The sequence below is a fragment of the Rhipicephalus sanguineus genome, chromosome 5 (assembly GCF_013339695.2).
Source record: "Rhipicephalus sanguineus isolate Rsan-2018 chromosome 5, BIME_Rsan_1.4, whole genome shotgun sequence".
NCBI classification, from domain to species: domain Eukaryota; kingdom Metazoa; phylum Arthropoda; class Arachnida; order Ixodida; family Ixodidae; genus Rhipicephalus; species Rhipicephalus sanguineus.
The window spans coordinates 5,931,338-5,951,523 of record NC_051180.1 but is presented as its reverse complement, the minus strand read 5'-3'; the positions used below and the strand labels follow the sequence as shown (position 1 = coordinate 5,951,523).

The 20,186-nt window shown below is 47.6% G+C and overlaps 1 protein-coding gene across 1 annotated transcript in view; it reads right to left on the bottom strand.

Annotated features, from left to right (window-relative positions):
• Nucleotides 1-20,186, bottom strand: part of LOC119393144 (uncharacterized) — a 445,271-nt gene that overhangs the window by 211,727 nt on the left and 213,358 nt on the right. Inside the window, exons 25-28 of the mRNA XM_049415849.1 lie at nt 15,101-15,179; nt 14,617-14,852; nt 14,390-14,560; nt 14,223-14,336 (exon numbers count right to left, since the gene is read on the bottom strand). Coding sequence (XP_049271806.1) covers nt 14,223-14,336; nt 14,390-14,560; nt 14,617-14,852; nt 15,101-15,179 — 600 coding nt within the window. The remainder of the gene's footprint in view (nt 1-14,222; nt 14,337-14,389; nt 14,561-14,616; nt 14,853-15,100; nt 15,180-20,186) is intronic.

The window sequence follows — 20,186 nt, the reverse complement described above, 5'->3', positions numbered from 1 at the left end:
GTCGCGAAAAATGACCTGTGGCGCCTCTGGCGGCAAAAACATGAACGATCCGATGAACCCGGCCACGTGACCGTTGATTGCTGTACGTGGCCGACGATTTGTTTGTTAGTATTGAAATATTGGTCGTTTCTCTATATTAAAAGGTATTACTCCACAAAAACGTACATATAGGCCTGCGTTAGTAGTTTGCATTAAAGTGGCGCTGCATTCGCGTAACGTAATGATCCCATGCTATAGTGTTCTAGAATATTGGGTAGTGAGCCCACTCTCCGGGGAGAGGGTACGTTGCCGCGGCGCAAAAAATGTAAACGAGTTTTCGTTTTTCTGAGTGCCCGCGTGGCGGCGCTACCATCGTCAGCAATGGGAGCCTTCGCCCCGCTGCTGTAGGGCTGCTGCTGTGTTTCGTCGTCGCTGCAGGTTTTCGGCCGAGCATTGCTTCGTCAATACGTTTCATTTTTCAGTTCCTGTAGTTGTGAATAATGTAGACTGGTAGCAAGGTTTGTTCACCGGCTGCTTTTCATGTGAAGAACTCCATGCAGACAGCATTTTAGATGTGCTGACCATTGTGAAAGCAAGGCTTTGGCAAGAGGTTGGGTGCCGAAGCCATGCCTCAATGCTCTCTCAAAAAATAATCCAATTCTATGTTGTTACGCGACTTCATTTTTACATTAAGGGGCTAAACACAGACAGAGCAGGCAAACGCCAAAAAGCAAAGCACTTCAAGATAAGCCGCTGCACTTATTTTTTTTTCCTTGCTATAGAAGATTTTTAAATTTTATTATTGTTCCTGCGTTTATATTTACAAGTGTAGGTTAAACTTGAAGTATGAATCTTCTCTGAATATTCTTTTTCTGTTTCACTGACCCAAATACAAGAAAATGCCAGATTTGAAAAACAAGCAAGATAGTATGTTAATTGCCACTCGCCATGCATACTATAGCAATAAACCCTTAATTCAATTGTGAATGGTGGCTTTGGTCCTTGGCGTACCATCAACAATGCGATTAATATGATGTACCAGAACGTCAGTAGATCTGTATAAAAATGCATGTGTTTGAATGGAAATGTGTCTATTAGTTGTCATTTTTTTAGTATTTCTTCTGATTCAGTGTCTTCACTTATTGTGTGAACAATATGTGTTGAGTATTCATGTGCTTTTGTGAACTTTTTAAATTTATGCTATGCTAAGTATGCTATTGAAAATATTTAGCGTCTCTTTGTGAGTATTTTTCTAGCATCTATTGGGCTGTTTTAGGAGACATGCTTTTTGCCGCACACGCTGATAAGTACAAAATGGGGCAAGGCCCTCTTCAAGCTATTTCAGCTTTTTTCCATCTGTTTTCACTTTGAAAAAAAAAAATGAAAGTGATTGATACGCATGGCTTTTGTGGAGTATATAAGGTCATTGTGCTGCCCCACCAAATAAACTTTTCACTTATTTCCGCGAACGATTGTTGTCTACATTTTTCCACACCTTCATTACAAATCCATTTTTCTAAATACAGGAGTGCGGACAAATAGTTCTGTAGAAAAGAGTGCATATGAACCTTTTAGGCATATTATAGTGTCAGCAGAATTGCTAACTGAATTTTGCACTCAACTGATAGCGGTGTTTGCATGCAATTTCTTACACAAATATAATTTCCAGCATGTGAGGGGTCTTCAAGAAGCAAAATCTGATTGCATGGTCTACCCTTACTTTCGGTCTTTTATTTCTTGGGCATGATTAGGATAGGTCTTTCCTGCTGCGCACTCCCACACATTTTCTTGCACTTTTCAGGAGAATATATCAACTGAGAGCGCGTAAGGTGCTTAAGTTTGTAGTAATATTGTTTTATTTAGTGAGAGTATGACCTCACTAAAGAGACTACCGAGTACAAACGCTAGCATGAAAATATTAGTCTCTTTTATCTAAAGGCAATCGATGTCAGTGCACGTTAAAGAACCCCAGGTGGTCGAAATTTCCGCAGTCCTCCACTACGGCGTGCTTCATAATCAGAAAGTGGTTCTGGCACGTAAAACCCCATAAATTAATTAATTGTCTAAACGCAATAAAACTGCGAGATCTTTTTTTTAAGCGAGAGCTCGCTACTGCAATACAAAACTGGTGGTTTACAGCATATATTGCATCCGGCGCCCGCTGATGACGCGCACATGTTTAGCGATACTTCATGCGCCAGAACAACGGCCAAAGCAAGAATATGCTCACGCAAAAGAAAAAAAAAAGCAACGAAAATGGCTATGTACAGGGGTTGCACAAGAGTAGTTTGTGCTTGAAGCGCTGGCAAACTAACCTTCGCGCTGAGGGCAGCAACGCGTCGCTTACATTGCAGGTGGTGGTGGCGCCATCTACCAGGTGAGACATAAAGTGCGTCAGTGCACGGCCTCCAGTCAGCCCACTACCCCTTTCTAGAACACTTTAGCCCGGCCGATGCTGACACCTCCCCCTCTAGCTGCTCTAGCCACCATAACGCGCTGACGAGCATGGGTAAAGTGTTCTAGAAAGGGGTAGTGGGCTGACTGGAGGCCGTGCACTGACGCACTTTATGTCTCACCTGGTAGATGGCGCCACCACCACCTGCAATGTAAGCGACGCGTTGCTGCCCTCAGCGCGAAGGTTAGTTTGCCAGCGCTTCAAGCACAAACTACTCTTGTGCAACCCCTGTACATAGCCATTTTCGTTGCTTTTTTTTTCTTTTGCGCGAGCATATTCTTGCTTTGGCCGTTGTTCTGGCGCATGAAGTATCGCTAAACATGTGCGCGTCATCAGCGGGCGCCAGATGCAATATATGCTGTAAACCGCCAGTTTTGTATTGCAGTAGCGAGCTCTCGCTTAAAAAAAAGATCTCGCAGTTTTATTGCGTTTAGATAATTAATTAATTTATGGGGTTTTACGTGCCAGAACCACTTTCTGATTATGAAGCACGCCGTAGTGGAGGACTGCGGAAATTTCGACCACCTGGGGTTCTTTAACGTGCACTGACATCGATTGCCTTTAGATAAAAGAGACTAATATTTTCATGCTAGCGTTTGTACTCGGTAGTCTCTTTAGTGAGGTCATACTCTCACTAAATAAAACAATATTACTACAAACTTAAGCACCTTACGCGCTCTCAGTTGATATATTCTCCTGAAAAGTGCAAGAAAATGTGTGGGAGTGCGCAGCAGGAAAGACCTATCCTAATCATGCCCAAGAAATAAAAGACCGAAAGTAAGGGTAGACCATGCAATCAGATTTTGCTTCTTGAAGACCCCTCACATGCTGGAAATTATATTTGTGTAAGAAATTGCATGCAAACACCGCTATCAGTTGAGTGCAAAATTCAGTTAGCAATTCTGCTGACATATAATATGCCTAAAAAGTTCATATGCACTCTTTTCTACAGAACTATTTGTCCGCACTCCTGTATTTAGAAAAATGGATTTGTAATGAAGGTGTGGAAAAATGTAGACAACAATCGTTCGCGGAAATAAGTGAAAAGTTTATTTGGTGGGGCAGCACAATGACCTTATATACTCCACAAAAGCCATGCGTATCAATGACTTTCATTTTTTTTTCAAAGTGAAAACAGATGGAAAAAAGCTGAAATAGCTTGAAGAGGGCCTTGCCCCATTTTGTACTTATCAGCGTGTGCGGCAAAAAGCATGTCTCCTAAAACAGCCCAATAGATGCTAGAAAAATACTCACAAAGATACGCTAAATATTTTCAATAGCATACTTGGCATAGCATAAATTTAAAAAGTTCACAAAAGCACATGAATACTCAACACATATTGTTCACACAATAAGTGAAGACACTGAATCAGAAGAAATACTAAAAAATGACAACTAATAGACACATTTCCATTCAAACACATGCATTTTTATACAGATCTACTGACGTTCTGGTACATCATATTAATCGCATTGTTGATGGTACGCCAAGGACCAAAGCCACCATTCACAATTGAATTAAGGGTTTATTGCTATAGTATGCATGGCGAGTGGCAATTAACATACTATCTTGCTTGTTTTTCAAATCTGGCATTTTCTTGTATTTGGGTCAGTGAAACAGAAAAAGAATATTCAGAGAAGATTCATACTTCAAGTTTAACCTACACTTGTAAAATCTAAACGCAGGAACAATAATAAAATTTAAAAAATCTTCTATAGCAAGGAAAAAAAAATAAGTGCAGCGGCTTATCTTGAAGTGCTTTGCTTTTTGGCGTTTGCCTGCTCTGTCTGTGTTTAGCCCCTTAATGTAAAAATGAAGTCGCGTAACAACATAGAATTGGATTATTTTTTGAGAGAGCATTGAGGCATGGCTTCGGCACCCAACCTCTTGCCAAAGCCTTGCTTTCACAATGGTCAGCACATCTAAAATGCTGTCTGCATGGAGTTCTTCACATGAAAAGCAGCCGGTGAACAAGCCTTGCTACCAGTCTACATTATTCACAACTACAGGAACTGAAAAATGAAACGTATTGACGAAGCAATGCTCGGCCGAAAACCTGCAGCGACGACGAAACACAGCAGCAGCCCTACAGCAGCGGGGCGAAGGCTCCCATTGCTGACGATGGTAGCGCCGCCACGCGGGCACTCAGAAAAACGAAAACTCGTTTACATTTTTTGCGCCGCGGCAACGTACCCTCTCCCCGGAGAGTGGGCTCACTACCCAATATTCTAGAACACTATAGCCGGGCTGCGCCGTGCAAGCCGGTGCGGCACATTTTCATGACGCCGGCAAGTGGCACGCTCGTCGTCTCCGAGGTGCCTAGAGCGAGGTCTGGCGAAGTGGTCTCGTGGATTCTCTCCGGCAAAGCGCGTGTTATGTAACCTGTTGCGTCACCTGCTCGGCTTTTGTTTGTGCGTATTGGTGCCTGGTGGGAAAAGGCGTTGCCGTAGCCACCGGCGCTTCGCGGGAAACCTGAATTTCCTAGTCAGCGAACGCGTCTATGGCACGCTGTCTATTCGCGGCGAGATCGACCTATAGGTGGCAGCACCGTCACCCCGCTAGTGTGGATACTGGTTTCGTGTGGTGTGTGTAGAAGTGCACGGGGCTTCTGTTTTCACATCGTGATTTTGTGTTCGGTACCCGCAGAAAACTCTTCGTTATCGATGGTGAGGTTTTGTTCGGTGCCACAATGCCGCACATACTGCACAGAGCCAGGGATAAGCTTCCATTTTTATCCCACCGACGCGGAACGTCGCGGACTGTGGCTCGTTAGGCTTCGTAACGGCAGGACGCCTTCCAAGTACGCGATGGTGTGCAGCAAGCACTTCGACGACGGTGCATTCAAGCGTTCGCAGACGAGAAAGAATGGTGAGTAATCAGCGATAACTTCGCTAATGTGTGCATTTATATGCTTGTTGCTGCTGTGCACTGCGAGCGTGAAGACGGTCGCAGTAAGCGAACGCTCGGGGAAGCTTCCCTGTGCTTTGATTTCCCTACACTTGCGCAGGAAAATTAAGCGAGAATCAATCGAGAATGAAGAAAATTAATTCATGGAATTTATTCTTTGTCATTCAAGTACCGCCTGCGCTGTGAATGCAAAGTTTGTTCGCGCTCGGCTATGAGTCTGTTTAAACGAGAGTCCTCGAGCCCTTTTGTAGTTCGCGCATGTTTCATTGTGTTTACACGGCGGCGAGAACAGTTCTCAGTATTCCGCAAGGCAAGTACGTGCACCGAAACGCGGCAAGTGTGTATGCATGATCTGGTGCATAGTAAAGGGTATCGTTTTATGAGCCCTCACTCGCCACGTAAGCGATGAAAATGCGCGAGCGAGTTTATCGCCACTGCTGATCTTGATGAATATATTTTTCTCGCTCGCTCTCTTTTTTTAAGGGTTTTCGCGGAAGAGATTGAGGCCTGACGCACTTCCGACACTGAACTTGCCAAAGCGCAAATTTGACAGGCATAAGCTACCTCGCAAGTACACGGGTGTCTTTGTATACATTTCGCCACAAGTTATAATTGCGCAAGGCAACTCAGTTTTGCGATTTCCGTGTCATTCCATTTTCTGTTCTGTTTAGGGGACAATTTAAGTACCGAAGTGTCAGACGTGACTTGACAGAAATATTTCTCTGCAGTGGGACCAGGACCGTACACAACTAAAGCTCGTCGCGTAACCTATAAACGACAGTCCCGAAGTTATACACCTAACCACAACGCGCAATTGCATGAGAGCCTTTTTTTTAAAACCACCGAGCCACTAAAAGGCTATATTCACATGAGATTTAATACTTCTCATCTTTAGGACAACGCCAAGTGCACTTTGCAATGCGCTTGAACCACAGAGCGGCACCTACACTGATATGACTCGTGAACGGACGGTACGACGACCACACACAGCACTCTCGACAGGTGCACTCACTGATCTTATTACAGTACATATAAAGCCGATCAAGGTCAAATGCTTTTTTACATCGTGTTATAGGCATACGCACGAGCGGTTAAAGTTGCACCAACGCAACGGAACAAACCGCCTTTTGAGGCCTTGGATGACGTACGCGCACATGCAAACACAACGCCGCTAGCAGACGACGCATGGAGCAATCCACACTAGGCGCGGTTCAGCCAGAAGCCGCCAGGCGGCGACTCCGCTCGATCTCGCAGCCAATACTAAAGCCGGGCTAGTGAAAGAAACCCACGTGACCGGTATGGCAAATTGAGGCGCCATCCATTGACTGGGATCAGAGTTAAAATCTGCGTTCCGTCTCTTTCCTCCAAACTCTCTTCAACCCCCTCTCTGGTGGGATCAACTCCCTTTCCTGCGGGAGGCGCGCTTTCCGCCGCCTTGCTGGCGCCGCCGACTTTGAAATCCGTTAGAAAGTTTCGTGTCTGGCGCTGGTAAGGCATGTGTTAGCCGTCGCGCGTCCGTTTCATGGTGCTCGCTCGCTGTGTGCTTGTGCGACGCGATGTTTTACGACTCGCGCTGTTCGTGCATAGTGCTTTGTTGCTCGAATACTTCCAGAACAAGTCCCGGAATATATGTGCCGGCCCCCAAAAGAACGACAGGTGAGCGTGCCCTTTGAGTCGCGGTCTTCATTGTGTCAATTTGAATTCACGTCCATACCGAGTAGCTGTTCTCTGCAGTGGGGCTTCAGTTAATGTTTTCAAAAATGACTGATTTCAAAAGGGCACGATGCTGCGTTTAAATCGTTATACGAACAAGCAGCGGACATGAAGCCCATGCGAAGTAACTATAGTTACAGGTTTACAACTCTCACAGAACCGCGTGTTTGAGTGTGTGCTTTGCATTTGTCTCCGGTTAATTACTCGCCATCGCCTATAACCACGTTTGTGAGACATTAGGTAGATGTATGAAAACTTGTGCTGCTCTGAGACTAACAAACGAGTTCACTTTTGCACGAGTCGACGGCGCTCTTTATGTGATAGAAACTTTCCCTTTTCTTCAGGGTTAATTCGGAACGCAACACAGCTGATCGGTGCGCCCAGAGAAAAGCTGAAGAATTGCAGAATCGGCGCACTTCTAGAAGAGATGCCATGAATCATCCGATGTCAGTCGTACATTTTCTCCGCGTTTATCATCACTAGTTATATGAAAATGAACGTTTTTGGAAATGTAGTCAATAAAATGCGGCCAATATTAGTTGTGTTATATGTGGAGTTCATTTTGACATCTTTAAAATGATATTTACATTATTATTCTATTTTTAGGTATTTCAACTGCTTTCATTGTTTTTGCATTGCAGGAATGTTCAATTTTGTTAGTTATGATAATTTTGTTCAATATCGTGCGCATATATCAGAAGCTGTTCTGCACTTTTGTCAGTATAAAAATTGTCTTTTTGAATATGTGCCCTAGTGTTATGTTCTGTTTTTTCTTCCACTGTTCTTTAAGTTCTTAACTTTCCCGAGAACTTTCGTGTTGTTTAGTGATCATGAACACGTGTATATTAATCTCCTGTTGATAACTTCTGTTAATCTCCTGTGCCTATATCGCACCACATTTGATGAAAATGTTGATTTTCGGAAACGAGGACAATAAAACGAGACCAAAGATATTTTGTGTTGTGAGTGCAATTCACTGTTTTGCGTTCTGGCACATGCTGCACGACTGCAGTGTTTGCAGAATGCCTGATTGCAAATTGCGCTCATTCAAACGAGCAAAGAACGCGCGGCGCAGTACGCGCAGCGGATGCAAAAAAAAAAAAAAAAAAAAGCGCCCGGCGCGCTGCACGGCGCAGCACGCGGACGAGGGGGGCATAAAAGAAAGGGAGAGGGAGCACGCAAACAAAACAAAAAGAAGAAAAAAACCCGGCGCGCGCGAGGGAGCTAGGAGAGGAGGCGCGGCTGGTGTTAGTCAACGTTCTAGAAACGTTGGTGTTAGTGTTGCCATGACGACGCATACCGTGTGCGCCGCCATTCTGCCGTTCGAGTCTCTGAATCCCAGCCGCCAGGATAGTAACTGAAGGGACGTTTGGCGCTGCCAGCGCTGACGTCATGAATTAAAACGTCCTATGGGAGGTATACGGAGTAACCTTCCCCTGCTAAAGCGAGTCGCGCATGTGGCGCTTTTCGCGACCGAGAAACGTACGTATATCGCGGTTTTTGCGAGCGAGAAAAGCATGTCACGTTTTTCGCGACCGATAAACGTATGCCGCATTGTTCGCGAGCGAGAAGCGCATGTCGCGTTTTCTCGCGAGTGAAAAAGACTATTGTGCGGCGAACGCCGGCGTTGCTGCCGATCTCGTCAGCACACAAACGATTTTCTGTCATGAAGTTGCGTCGTCCCGTCGATGGATTATCTGTTGCCGTCACCGGACCAGAGGACGCGTGCCTTGGTTACTTTATGTGGTCGACCGAGCGTCGCAAGAAAGCCGAAAAGCGTCCGCTACATCGAGCCGACGGCTCACCTGCGAGTTTGTTGTTTTCGTGTGCTGACGCTACGTGATGGCAGAACAACAAAGACAGTAGATACATTGTTTCGCCCCTGGATCCACTACGGGATACGTCTCAGACAGAAAAAAAAGATAGAAATTAAGGTCTCTCTCATCGCACTTATTCCGCCGACGATGAACGTCGCCAGGGTTGGGAACGTTCCATTCGACGAGCTGATAAGCCGCTGGACATGAACAGCGTTGTCTGTGAACTTCACTTCGACGAGAGGTTTATATTTCGCAGCTACACACATGTGATCAACGATGAAACAGAGGAAATTGCCCATGGTCGCCCTTCCCTAACACCAGATGCGGTTCCAGCTTTGTTCCCCAACGTTGCTGCGTACCTTTCCAAGTATTCCAAGAAGTTGCCAGCGAAACGGGGGGCAATATCTCCCGCAAACGACCACCCACTGCATAAGCCGAGGTGCAGTGTTTTCCAATTCCACACAAAAAAGCTTCAGCAGTACGAAGCAATTACCAAAGCTCTTGTTGGGCCAGCTTTATTGATATGTTTGCCTAATCTCGAAAATTATTTGGTTATATGGATAGTGTGCGCCGTAAGAAGTCGTGGACGGAAAACGCGCCTCGCATCCCTACCAAACACCTCCACGAACCTAAGCCAGCGCGCGGATGATATCTCGGCACCGACAGACGCGCCCATGTGGCGGCGCTGCTGTCGGCTCCGAGATGCCACCCGCGCCGTCGCATCGTCATGAAAAAATGCTGCGTCTCCGGCGCGCCGTTGCTGACACCTCCCCCTCTAGCTACCATAAGCGCGTCTTGAGCAACTTTTCAGCGTGCTCATGCAACCGTGCACGCAGCTTCCAGGTCGCTAAGATTTCGGAGCGACATAGTTTTGCTACCTACACTTCGTCTCAGAAATGACGCGCGCTGCTACTCGGCGCGGCTATAGCCACCATAGCGCGGCCGCGCATATGCGTAGTGACGTTTTCGATGACTTGGCTTGGCTCGTGCATCGAGAGAGTAACGACGCCGGGACCAGTCACGCATGACACAGGCGCAGGCAACCTTGGAGGCATGCGCACAACGCGGTACAAATACAGAGAAGGTGTATAATGTCACATCATCTCATTGTAACAGCTTGTTATTTTCAAAACTAGTTGAAATAAAGGTGGTTAAGCATAGTTAAAGCAAATCCTGCGAAAGCAGAACAGCGATAGCTTTCACAAATGGCGACAAGGGCTGGCGGCATCGCTATCAATTCTCAGCGTTGCTGGAGGAAATGTACGTCCGTGTTTAGAGCCTTTCTGATCGAAAAATGCTTCTTGTAAAATAACTACGTGCTTTTGGGATTAACTACTGCAGCTACAAACAGTGCGAAGGGTGGTCTTTCTGTCGCACCATAAAAAAATGTGTCGAGAAAAATCAGTTGTCGGTCCCTTTAAGAACATTGTCCTGCTTTACAGCACCCTGCTTTTGAGTTATAGACATAAATTTATTGTATTTTATGTATTACTGCGATTAAAAAATAACTTTTGGGATATAAAATAATAGCGACTGCAACTAATAAAGCACAGAATATTGAGATGTCACTATATAAGCGCCTGGTCTACTTAATTTTAGTTCGCCCGTTTCAGTTATATCAAGCAGTCCCTTGTGCAAGAAGCAAAAGTTCAGTACTTGTCCCCCATAAAACTTCTCCAAATAGCTTGCCCCGCACAAAAAAAAAAGCGTTTTTACAGCGAAAGCTGTTATGAGATCATTTCAGCGGCCGTTTTTGGCGCCGTAGTTGTCCGCCACCGCTGCCGCCGCCGCCGCCGGTGTCCGTAACCACTATCGCTCGAAATAAGAAAAAAAAACGAAATAAGAAAAAAAAATTCCAGGATGGAACGAGGTTCGAACCTGGGTCCTCTGCGTGGGAGCCCAGCATTCAACCTCTGAGCGATGCCGTTGCTTGAAACTGCTTTGCAAAAAGGTCCTATACAGGCTTTATGTCGGGAAGGAGCCACATTAACATTTGCAATATAGCGTGGTAGAAGAGTAAAATAAGCCCCAAGCGTCGCACAACACGAATTCTGTAACCAGGCATCACACAATGCGAATTGCGCAACGAGTAGGTTGTTGAATGCTTCCAACCCATTACGAAGGGCTCTGCCATAAGGCTTCATCGTCATCAGGCACAGCATCAACAAAGCGCATATTGCCTTACATGCGTTTAGCAGGTACCACGGCTATCCGTGGAACAAAGAACTTTATTGAGACCTCGAGGAAATGGATCATGCGCTTATGGGCTTCCTTGGCAACCAATACAAGTGCACTTGCGAGGAACCCACTGCGCTATAAATCATTGTAATTTTTGAGAAATTGGGAAGCAGGCACTGTGCCATTTTTCGTCATTCTACAGACAGCCGTGGTACCTGCTAAATGCATGTAAGGCATTATGCGCACTTTGTTGATGCTGTGCCTGATGACGATGAAGAATTATGGCGGAGCCCTTTATAATGGGTTGGAAGCATTCAACAACCTACTCGTTGCGCAATTCGCATTGTGTGACGCCTGGTTACAGAATTCGCGTTGTGCGACGCTTGGTGCTTATTTTACTCTTCTACCACGCTATATTGCAAATGTTAATGTGGCTCCTTCCCGACATAAAGCCTGTATAGGACCTTTTTGCAAAGCAGTTTCAAGCACCGGCATGGCTCAGAGGTTGAACGCTGGGCTCCCACACAGAGGACCCAGGTTCGAACCTCGTTCAATCCTGGAATTTTTGCTTATTTCCTTTTTTTTCTTATTTCGAGCGACACTGGTTACGGACACCGGCGGCGGCGGACAACTACGGCGCCAAAAACGGCCGTTGAAATGATCTCATAACAGCTTTCGGTGTAAAATGCTTCTTGTAAAATAACTACGTGCTTTTGGGATTAACTACTGCAGCTACAAACAGTGCGAAGGGTGATCTTTCTGTCGCACCATAAAAAAAAGAACGCCAGGCCTGCGCTGAAACCGCAGCACAGTCACAGCGAAAGCTGGAAGAGCGGCGTTTCTAGAGCCCGTTGTAAGCTAGCTCTCTTGGGGCTACAATACAAGTACACTAGAAAGGTACCCACTACGCCATAAATCACAATTTCTGTGAAGTCGGGAAGCACCTGCTAAGCCATTATTCGTCAATCTGCGGAAAAGCGAGGCACCAGCTACACGTCTGTAAGGCATTATGTGCACTTTGTTGACGCGACGACTTATGACGATGAAGAATTATGGCTCAGCGCTATGTAATGGGTTGGAAGCTTTAAACGGCCCACCAGTTATGTAATTTGCATTGGGTGACGCCCGGTCGCTATTTCCCTCTCCCGTCATGCTGTATAGCATACGCTGACGTGGGAGAGAGACGGGGGGGGCGAAGAACTTTACTGAGACCCCAAGGAAATAGATCATGCGCTTATGGGCTTCCTTGGCAACCAATACAAGTGCACTTGAGAGGAACCCACTACGCTCTAAATCATTGTAATTTTACTGAGACCCCGAGGAAATGGATCATGCGCTTATGGGCTTCCTTGGCAACCAATACAAGTGCACATGCGAGGAACCCACTACGCTATATATCATTGTAAATTTACTGAGACCCCGAGGAAATGGATCATGCGCTTATGGGCTTCCTTGGCAACCAATTCAAGTGCACTTGCGAGGAACCCACTACGCTATAAATCATCGTAATTTTTTAGAAGTAGGGCAGCAGGCACTGTGCCATTTTTCGTCATTCTACGGACAGCCGTGGTACCTGGTAAACGCATGTAAGGCATTATGCGCACTTTGTTGATGCTGTGCCTGATGCCGATGAAGGATTATGGCAGAGCCGTTTGTAATGGGTTGGAAGCATTAAACAACCTACTCGTTGCGCAATTCGCATTGTGTGACGTTTGGTTACAGAACTCGCGTTGTGCGACGCTTGGTGCTTATTTTACTCTTCTACCACGCTATATTGCATATGCTAATGTGGTTCCTTCCCGACATGAAGCCTGTATAGGACCTTTTTGCAAAGCAATTTCAAGCGCCGGCATGGCTCAGAGGTTGAATACTGGGCTCCCACGCACAGGGCCCAGGTTCGAACATCATTCCATCCTAAATTTTTGTTCTTATTTCCTTTTTTTTTCTTATTTCGAGCGATAATGGTTACGGACACCGGCGGCGGACAACTACGGCGAAAAAGACGGCCGGTGAAATGATCTCATAACAGCTTTCGCTGTAAAAAATGTGTTGAGAAAAACCAGTTGTCGGTCCGTTTAAGAACATTGTCCTGCTTTACAGCACCCTGCTTTAGAGGTATAGACATAAATTTATTGTATTCGATGTATTACTGCGATTACAAAATAACATTTGGGATATAAAATAATAGCGACTGCAACTAATAAAGCACAGAATATTGAGATGTCACTATATAAGTGCCTGGTCTACTTACTTTTAGTCCGCGCGTTTCACTTATATCAAGCAATCCCTTGTGCAAGAAGCAAAAGAAGTTCAGTACTTGTCCCCCATAAAACTTCTCCAAATAGCTTGCCCCGCACAAAAAATAAGCGTTTTTTTTTTTAAGATACAATATGTGGAACATATATGAATGTACAACATATGTGGAACAATCTTAAGAACTGAGCAAACTTCAAGCTCGGCCCGACCCGAGCCCGCCACCTCAAACCCAGGCCCGACCTTAAGCGCGGAGCTTCAGGCCCGAGCCCGGCCCGGGCCCGCCGTGAAAGCTACTTTACCCGGCCCATGGGCCGGGCTCGGGTTTTCGGGTAGGCCCGAGCCCGTGCTCTAGCATAGCCTTGTATCGTATAGTGTAGCGAGGTGGCGGGAAAGGGAAGTGTTGGTGAGGAGGAGAGAAAGGAGGTGGGGATAGATTAAAGCATAGCATAGCAATAATGAGAGAGGAAGAAAGGGAATAAAGACGGAGAAAGAATCAAGGAAAAAAGCACACCATGGAAGAAAGAGATAAATAGAGAGGGAAGAAAGACAAAGTAAGAGAGAGAAAGAAAGAAATAGAGATTGGCAAGAGAGAGATAGAAAGACAAAGACATACACAGAGAGAGAATGAAAGAAATAAAACTAAAGAGAGACAAAAAGACAGAAAAAACAGAGAGAGAAAAAGAAAGAAAAAAATAAAGAAGGCCTCCTTCAGGCTTGGCACCCCTATTGAGAAGGTGCCTTTATTTGTTCCCAATAAAATTTAGTTGCGGGGGACAGCGCCTGCCCTGTGCTTCTTAATTCTTCGTCCTCGTCTCCTGTGCGCTGCATCAACCTAAGATGCCTTAGTAAATCGGTACTTCTTTGTCGAAGCGCGACGTTTGGTCTCGGGCACGTATTCCTAGACAAAGAGTCTCACCGCATTGGCTTTCATCCGAAGAGTCACCGCAGTCGTCCTTGAAGTCGCAGAACGCGCCCATGGAGACGCATTTGCCACTGGCGCATCTAAAACTGCCGTCGGGACAGGTGACTCCTGTGGAGAGACATAGCAGTTAGGCCGTGCGGGTGCTCAAGAGAGAGCCGTACCGCAGTCGCTCTCGTCCGACGTGTCGCGGCAGTCGTGCACTCCGTCGCACACGTTCACCACCGAGATGACCTCCTTGTTTCTGCACACGAAGTACTTCTCCGGAGCCACCAGCACCTCGCCGACGTGCGCCTTCATGTGCCGGTACAGGGGAGGGGGACCAGGAGCGTTGTCTGCGTGGCGGCGGCGTCGTGGGCAAGGCGCGAGAAGAAGGAGCGGGAGCACGTACCGGCCCTGTGGCTGCTCATCTTGCAGATGTAGGCGCTGATGGTGGTGATGGGCAGCTCCTCCATCTGGCGCCAGCTGGCGGCCGCCCGGTTCAGCGTGCCCAGCGAGTGCTTGCCCAGCGAGCAGGGGATGTCGTGCCAGTGCGCCGTCGAGTGGCCGCTGTCCACGCGCAGCATGGTGCAGTCCTCGTACGCCACCCAGTCTGGCTGCGACGACAGCCCGTGGCCGGCGTACGCCCTGCTCCCCCCGCAGAATGAGCTACTTTCGCGCGCTTCTTTTTCAATACATTTCGTCACCTTTGTTTCCTTTCATCTGACGACTCGTTTTACACAAGACTTATAAGCCGATGCCGTTACCTCAAGAGAATGTTTTCAATTATGGAAGCAGACCCCCGTGCCGTGTCGCCTCACCGCGGTCAGAGGTACTAACAATAACTCCAGTCAGAGCTCGAACATGCACCATGCGTACATGCAATACGGCCGTACCTAACATACCAGTCTGAATAACTCATGGGGTTACCGTCGCTCCAGCGGTAGAAACCTTCGCCCGCGGCATCGGTCAGACCTGCAATAAAGATCGAGCCAGAAATGAGTGCAACGCGCTGGACTGCCACATGTGGTAGGTTCACTATTGGCTGTTCACTGCACGCAAGCGCAAGTACGGAGAGAGGCACTGGCATAGCTCAGTTCGGCTGCTGGCGCACGCAAAACGTTTTTACTATCACGCCGGCTGGCCAGGTTTGATCCTTCTAGTACGACGTCTCTCTCTCAACGTCGAGGCACTGTACAGTGCCTCGACGTTAAGCGCTACAATTTAGTCACTTTATGAAACTGCTGTGCACAAGTTTGAAGCAAAAGCGTGCCACTAGCATGCAGGAAGAGAACATCGGTTCCCGTCATTGAAAAGAAAAAACAAAACTATAATAGAGGCGATATCTTGGCCTCTTCCCCGGTTGCAGAGCGGAAGCTCGGTCACGCCATTTAGCGCCATGCTTGCCCTAGTAATGCACAACTTAAAAAATATAATCAATAACGACATCGAAAAAAAAACGGAAACATGCCCAGGAAGTTCCTTTTTATGACTGAACTACGCACACGATGAATTGTTCATCTAATAATAATTATTTGACATATACATACGCAGAGGTACAAGGACACCGAGGAAATAGGGAGGAAGCAGGCTGACGACTGCCACAACGCCTGTCTACTCTTTCGGGAGGAGGGAAGGGATACAGGAAAGTAATGTATGGGGAAAGAATATCGGAAAGTAGAGAAAATGAAAACGCCAGGCCTGCACAGTCCCAGCGAAATATGGAGGAGCGGCCTTTATTGGCCTCGTTGTAAACTCACGGTCAAAAACCTTCGAAAGCCGCCTCAGCCTCACCGACAGAAGACGCCAACAACGGCCGCTTCTCCGCTCCCCTGCCGGAGCAGACGCCCGCCGAGACAGCTAGCTCCCGCGTAAGATCTGGAGAGATCAAGAAATCAACGCCGCTACCACCAGACGTGCAACCCGGGAACTTCCTCGCTCTTTCTCGAGCCTCCACTGCGCTGTGAGCAGATGAGTCACGTGGAAGACTCTCGAACCCGGATGCAGCCCAGCATAAGCGTGCAAAGACGGGCGGCGAAGTGTGGTGCCGTCGGACTGGAACAAGTCCTGAGAGATGGCACCGTGCGGTCACTGAAGTAGCGTTTCGAAGAAATGGTCTCCCAGACAGTGACGCCGAGAGAGAGAGAGAGAGAATAAACTTTATTTGGCTCTGGAGCTGTTCTTCAGAGCGCTGTTCTGCAGAACGCCTGTGGATGGATCCTCAGTCCAGGACTGCCGCGGCATTTGCTGCCCGTCTGGCGCGTTCAACCAGCCAGATCTGGTCGTCCGCTTCCCGGCTGGACAGCGCAGTCTCCCACTGCTCCGGCGTGGTGTTGTGTATGATGGGTACTGCCGTTATATTCTGGCATCCCCATGTTGTGTGGTAAACTGTGAGTTTCTCTCCACACCAAAAACACGTGTCTGTATTGTGTTAGGTGTATTTTATTGTAAATGTGCAAGCATGGGTACGAATTTGTTTGCAGCTGCCGCCAGGATACCGACTGCTCCTTGTCCACTGTGGGGCGGGGGATATCGCCTTCTTGTTTCTCTGAAATGCTCCAGAATGTCCCTGTAAGTGCAGGCCACCGCCTTGATGCTCCCGGCCACTGATCTCTCTCGGCTTGCGTATCCTCGAGATACGAGATCGGCCTGACCATTCCCGGCAATACCCTCATGTCCTGGGGCCCAAATTATTTGGTGTTTTTCGTTGCTCACGCCGCCGGTGTTTAAGATACCGGCGGCTTTCCGGCCTACCCTACCATTGGTATATCCCCGGCAGGCGTCCTGAGAGTCCATGATTATTATTAGCGACTGCCCTAACCTGTTGCCTTCGGCGACCGCTAGAGCAACGGCGGCCTCCTCGGCATCTGACACGGTGCAATTCTTCAGCGATGCGCTGACCTTCTCTTTTAATTGAGCGTCGATCATCGTCACCACAGCGTCTTTCCCGTTCTCGTATGTAGCAGCGTCAACATAGACGGCGTTTTTTCTGTTCTGATAGGTCTTGGTAATGCTCTGCGCCCTGGCTCTGCGCCTGCCCTGGTGATCAGTAGGGTGCATGCGTTTAGGAATGGGAGCGACCTTGAATGTAGATCTGATCTCGTCCGGTATGTCTACCGTGCGGTCCAACTCTCGTATGCTATCTTGGTAGCCTATTCTCCGGAGGAGGGCTTGTCCTGTCGTAGTGCGCTGTAGTCTTGTCTTCTCAGAGGCAAGCTGCGCCTCCCTGTGTTCGTCATAGGTATTTGTTATGCCGAGGTCTATTACTTTTGTGGTTGCCGTGCTTGTTGGCAGACCTAAGGCTGTCTTATAAGCCTTCCTGAGGATCGCCTCCACTTGCTCCCTTTCTCTTTGGTTTAAATGCTGGTAGGGGAGGCTGTAGGTGGTTTTACTCACCACAAGTGCTCTTACAAGCTTGAGGGTGTCATCTTCCTTGAGGCCGTTTCTTCTGTTGGTTATTCGCGTAACCATTCTTGTTATCTGGGCCTCCGACCCAGACAGCAATCTGATTGTGTGGTCCGCCCTCTGGTTAGATTGAATCCACATTCCCAGAAGCCTTAATGTCTGTACTTCCGGTATGCGGACCCCGGCTAGTGTGACTGTTAGGTCGACTTTGTCGCCCTGTCTGGGTCTGCGCACCCTAAGTATTTCCGACTTTTCAGGTGAACATGACAGTCCTCTTGCTTTTGCGTACTCTTCCACACAATTGGCAGCCACCTGGAGTCTCTCTTCTTTGAGTCCCAGCGAGCCCTCCGTCGTCTATATCGTGATGTCATCGGCGCACATTGCATGCCGGATGCCTTCTATAGCGTTCAGTTTCTCCGCCAGCTCAACCATTGCAATGTTGAAGAGAAGAGGTGAAATCACGGACCCTTGCGGCGTGCCCTTGTTGGGTAGCCTGAACGTGTCTGACCGCAGGTCGCCCATCCCTATGGTCGCAGTCTTATCTGTGAGGAAGGCCTTGACGTAGCCGTGAATTTTTTTCCCGCAATTTAAGTAGGTTATAGCCGATAGTATGGCGATATGGCTAACGTTGTCAAAGGCACCTTTGAGGTCAAGAGCCAGTAATACATGTTCTCCATACTTAGGAACGTTGCTGAGAACTTCTTCTTTGATGAGAAGTAAGACATCTTGCATTGATAGCTTGGGACGGAACCCAAACAACGTATGAGGCATGAGGTCGTTATCTTCCAGGTAATTTTGCAGCCTGATCGTAATTATTCGTTCATATTGTTTCCCTAAGCACGAAGTCAGTGAGATAGGTCGTAGGTCTTCTAAGCTCGGCTTTTTGCCTGGCTTTGGGATGGTGATGATCTGCGCGTGTCGCCACTCTATTGGAACGGTCTCCGCTTCCCAATGCTTGTTCAGGAATTCCGTGATAGATTTGATATGTTCTGGCCCCAGGTTTCTTATTATTGCATTGCCGATCCTGTCTGCTCCGGATGCTGTGTTCTTGACAGCCATTCTGACTGCCGCGTACACCTCTTCTTGCATAATGGGGCGGTCGAGTTTATCGTTTTCGGCACCTCGATAGGGGTCCGTGCAGGCAGCGATGTTCACAGACCCAATGTATCGTTCCCTGATCTTGCCTAGTAGCTCCGCATCATTACCTTGGAAGTTGTGGGCGATTCTGTGTAGCGTCTTGTTGTTTTCTGTTTTGGACTTGGTTGGATCGATCATGTTTCTCAGCAGCGCCCAAGTTTTGGCAGTCCCTAGCGTGCCCTTGAGCGAGTCACAGAATTCGTTCCAGTTTTGCTTCGAGAGCTCTTGCGCGTATTGCTCTGCTTCGACCGTTAACGCAGCGATTTTTCGTTTCAATTTTCTGTTGCCTTTCTGTCTCCTCCATCTTTTGGTCATGCTTCTACGAGCTTCCCACAGGCGTAGAAGGTAATTATCGATTTCCGGGGTGGTATCCGTGCTTTCCACTGCCTTTGTTGCCCTTTCGTACGCCTCGCGGATCCCTTTGTTCCATTCCGCGATCATTTCAATCGGTCCTTCTTGGAAGTCTTGTCTAAAGGCATTCCAGTTTGTTATTTTCACCTGTCCGAGTTTTCTTCGCACTTTCGCGGTGCCGACTGACATCAAAAGGATAAACTGGTCGCTGCCGAGGTTCTCTTCAGTGTTTTCCCAATATACGTCATGGGTGTTTTTTGCAAATGTGAGGTCTGGACACGTACCTCTGCTGACACTGTTCCCCATTCTAGTCGGCTTCGTGATGTCCGTGACCAATTCGAGGCCTGCATGTGCTGACGCTTGAGCCAGATTCTTCCCTTTGCTTGTTTCTCTTACATATCCCCAACTCTTGTGTTGCGCATTGAAGTCTCCTAATATCACCAAGCCGTTGTTCTTGGCTGTCTCGCTCGCTGCTTTGTTTAGTGGCTCGAAATCAGGGTTCATTTGCCTAGGTGGGCTGTACACGTTCAGAATGAACACGCTCCCCTTACCTCTCTTGTGCGGTATGATCTCGGGTAACACGTGCTCGATGTCAGTGTCTAATGCCGGGTGTGATTGCCGTTATTGCTTTGGATACCAGGGTCGTCGCTTTTCCCTCTGTCTGGCTCAAGTATGCGTCGTACCCTGTTAGACTGTGAGAGCAACCAGTTTCTTGCAGCGCTACGATATCGGGCCTGACAAGGGTCGTCTGCATGTACTGCCTAAGGGTGCTTTGCTTCTTACGGAAACCGCGGCAGTTCAATTGCCAAATTTCTAGTCTTTCTGTGTTTCCCTTAGTGATTCTGACCATTATGCATGATTAGACTCGCTGTCGCTTCCGGATGGGAACGAAGGCCTATTGTATGCCTTTTTCTTGATTTTGTCGGTGTGAGGTTTCTTCCTGAGCGCACCCTTCACCTCGGAAAGTTGACTTTGAAATTGCTGAATCTGCTGCGTCAGCTGCGACTACGTTTGTTCTTGTTGCAGCTGTATCTGCTGCTGCAGTTGCTGTAGCTGTTGTTCCAACGGCAGTTGTGTTTGCGTGTTTTT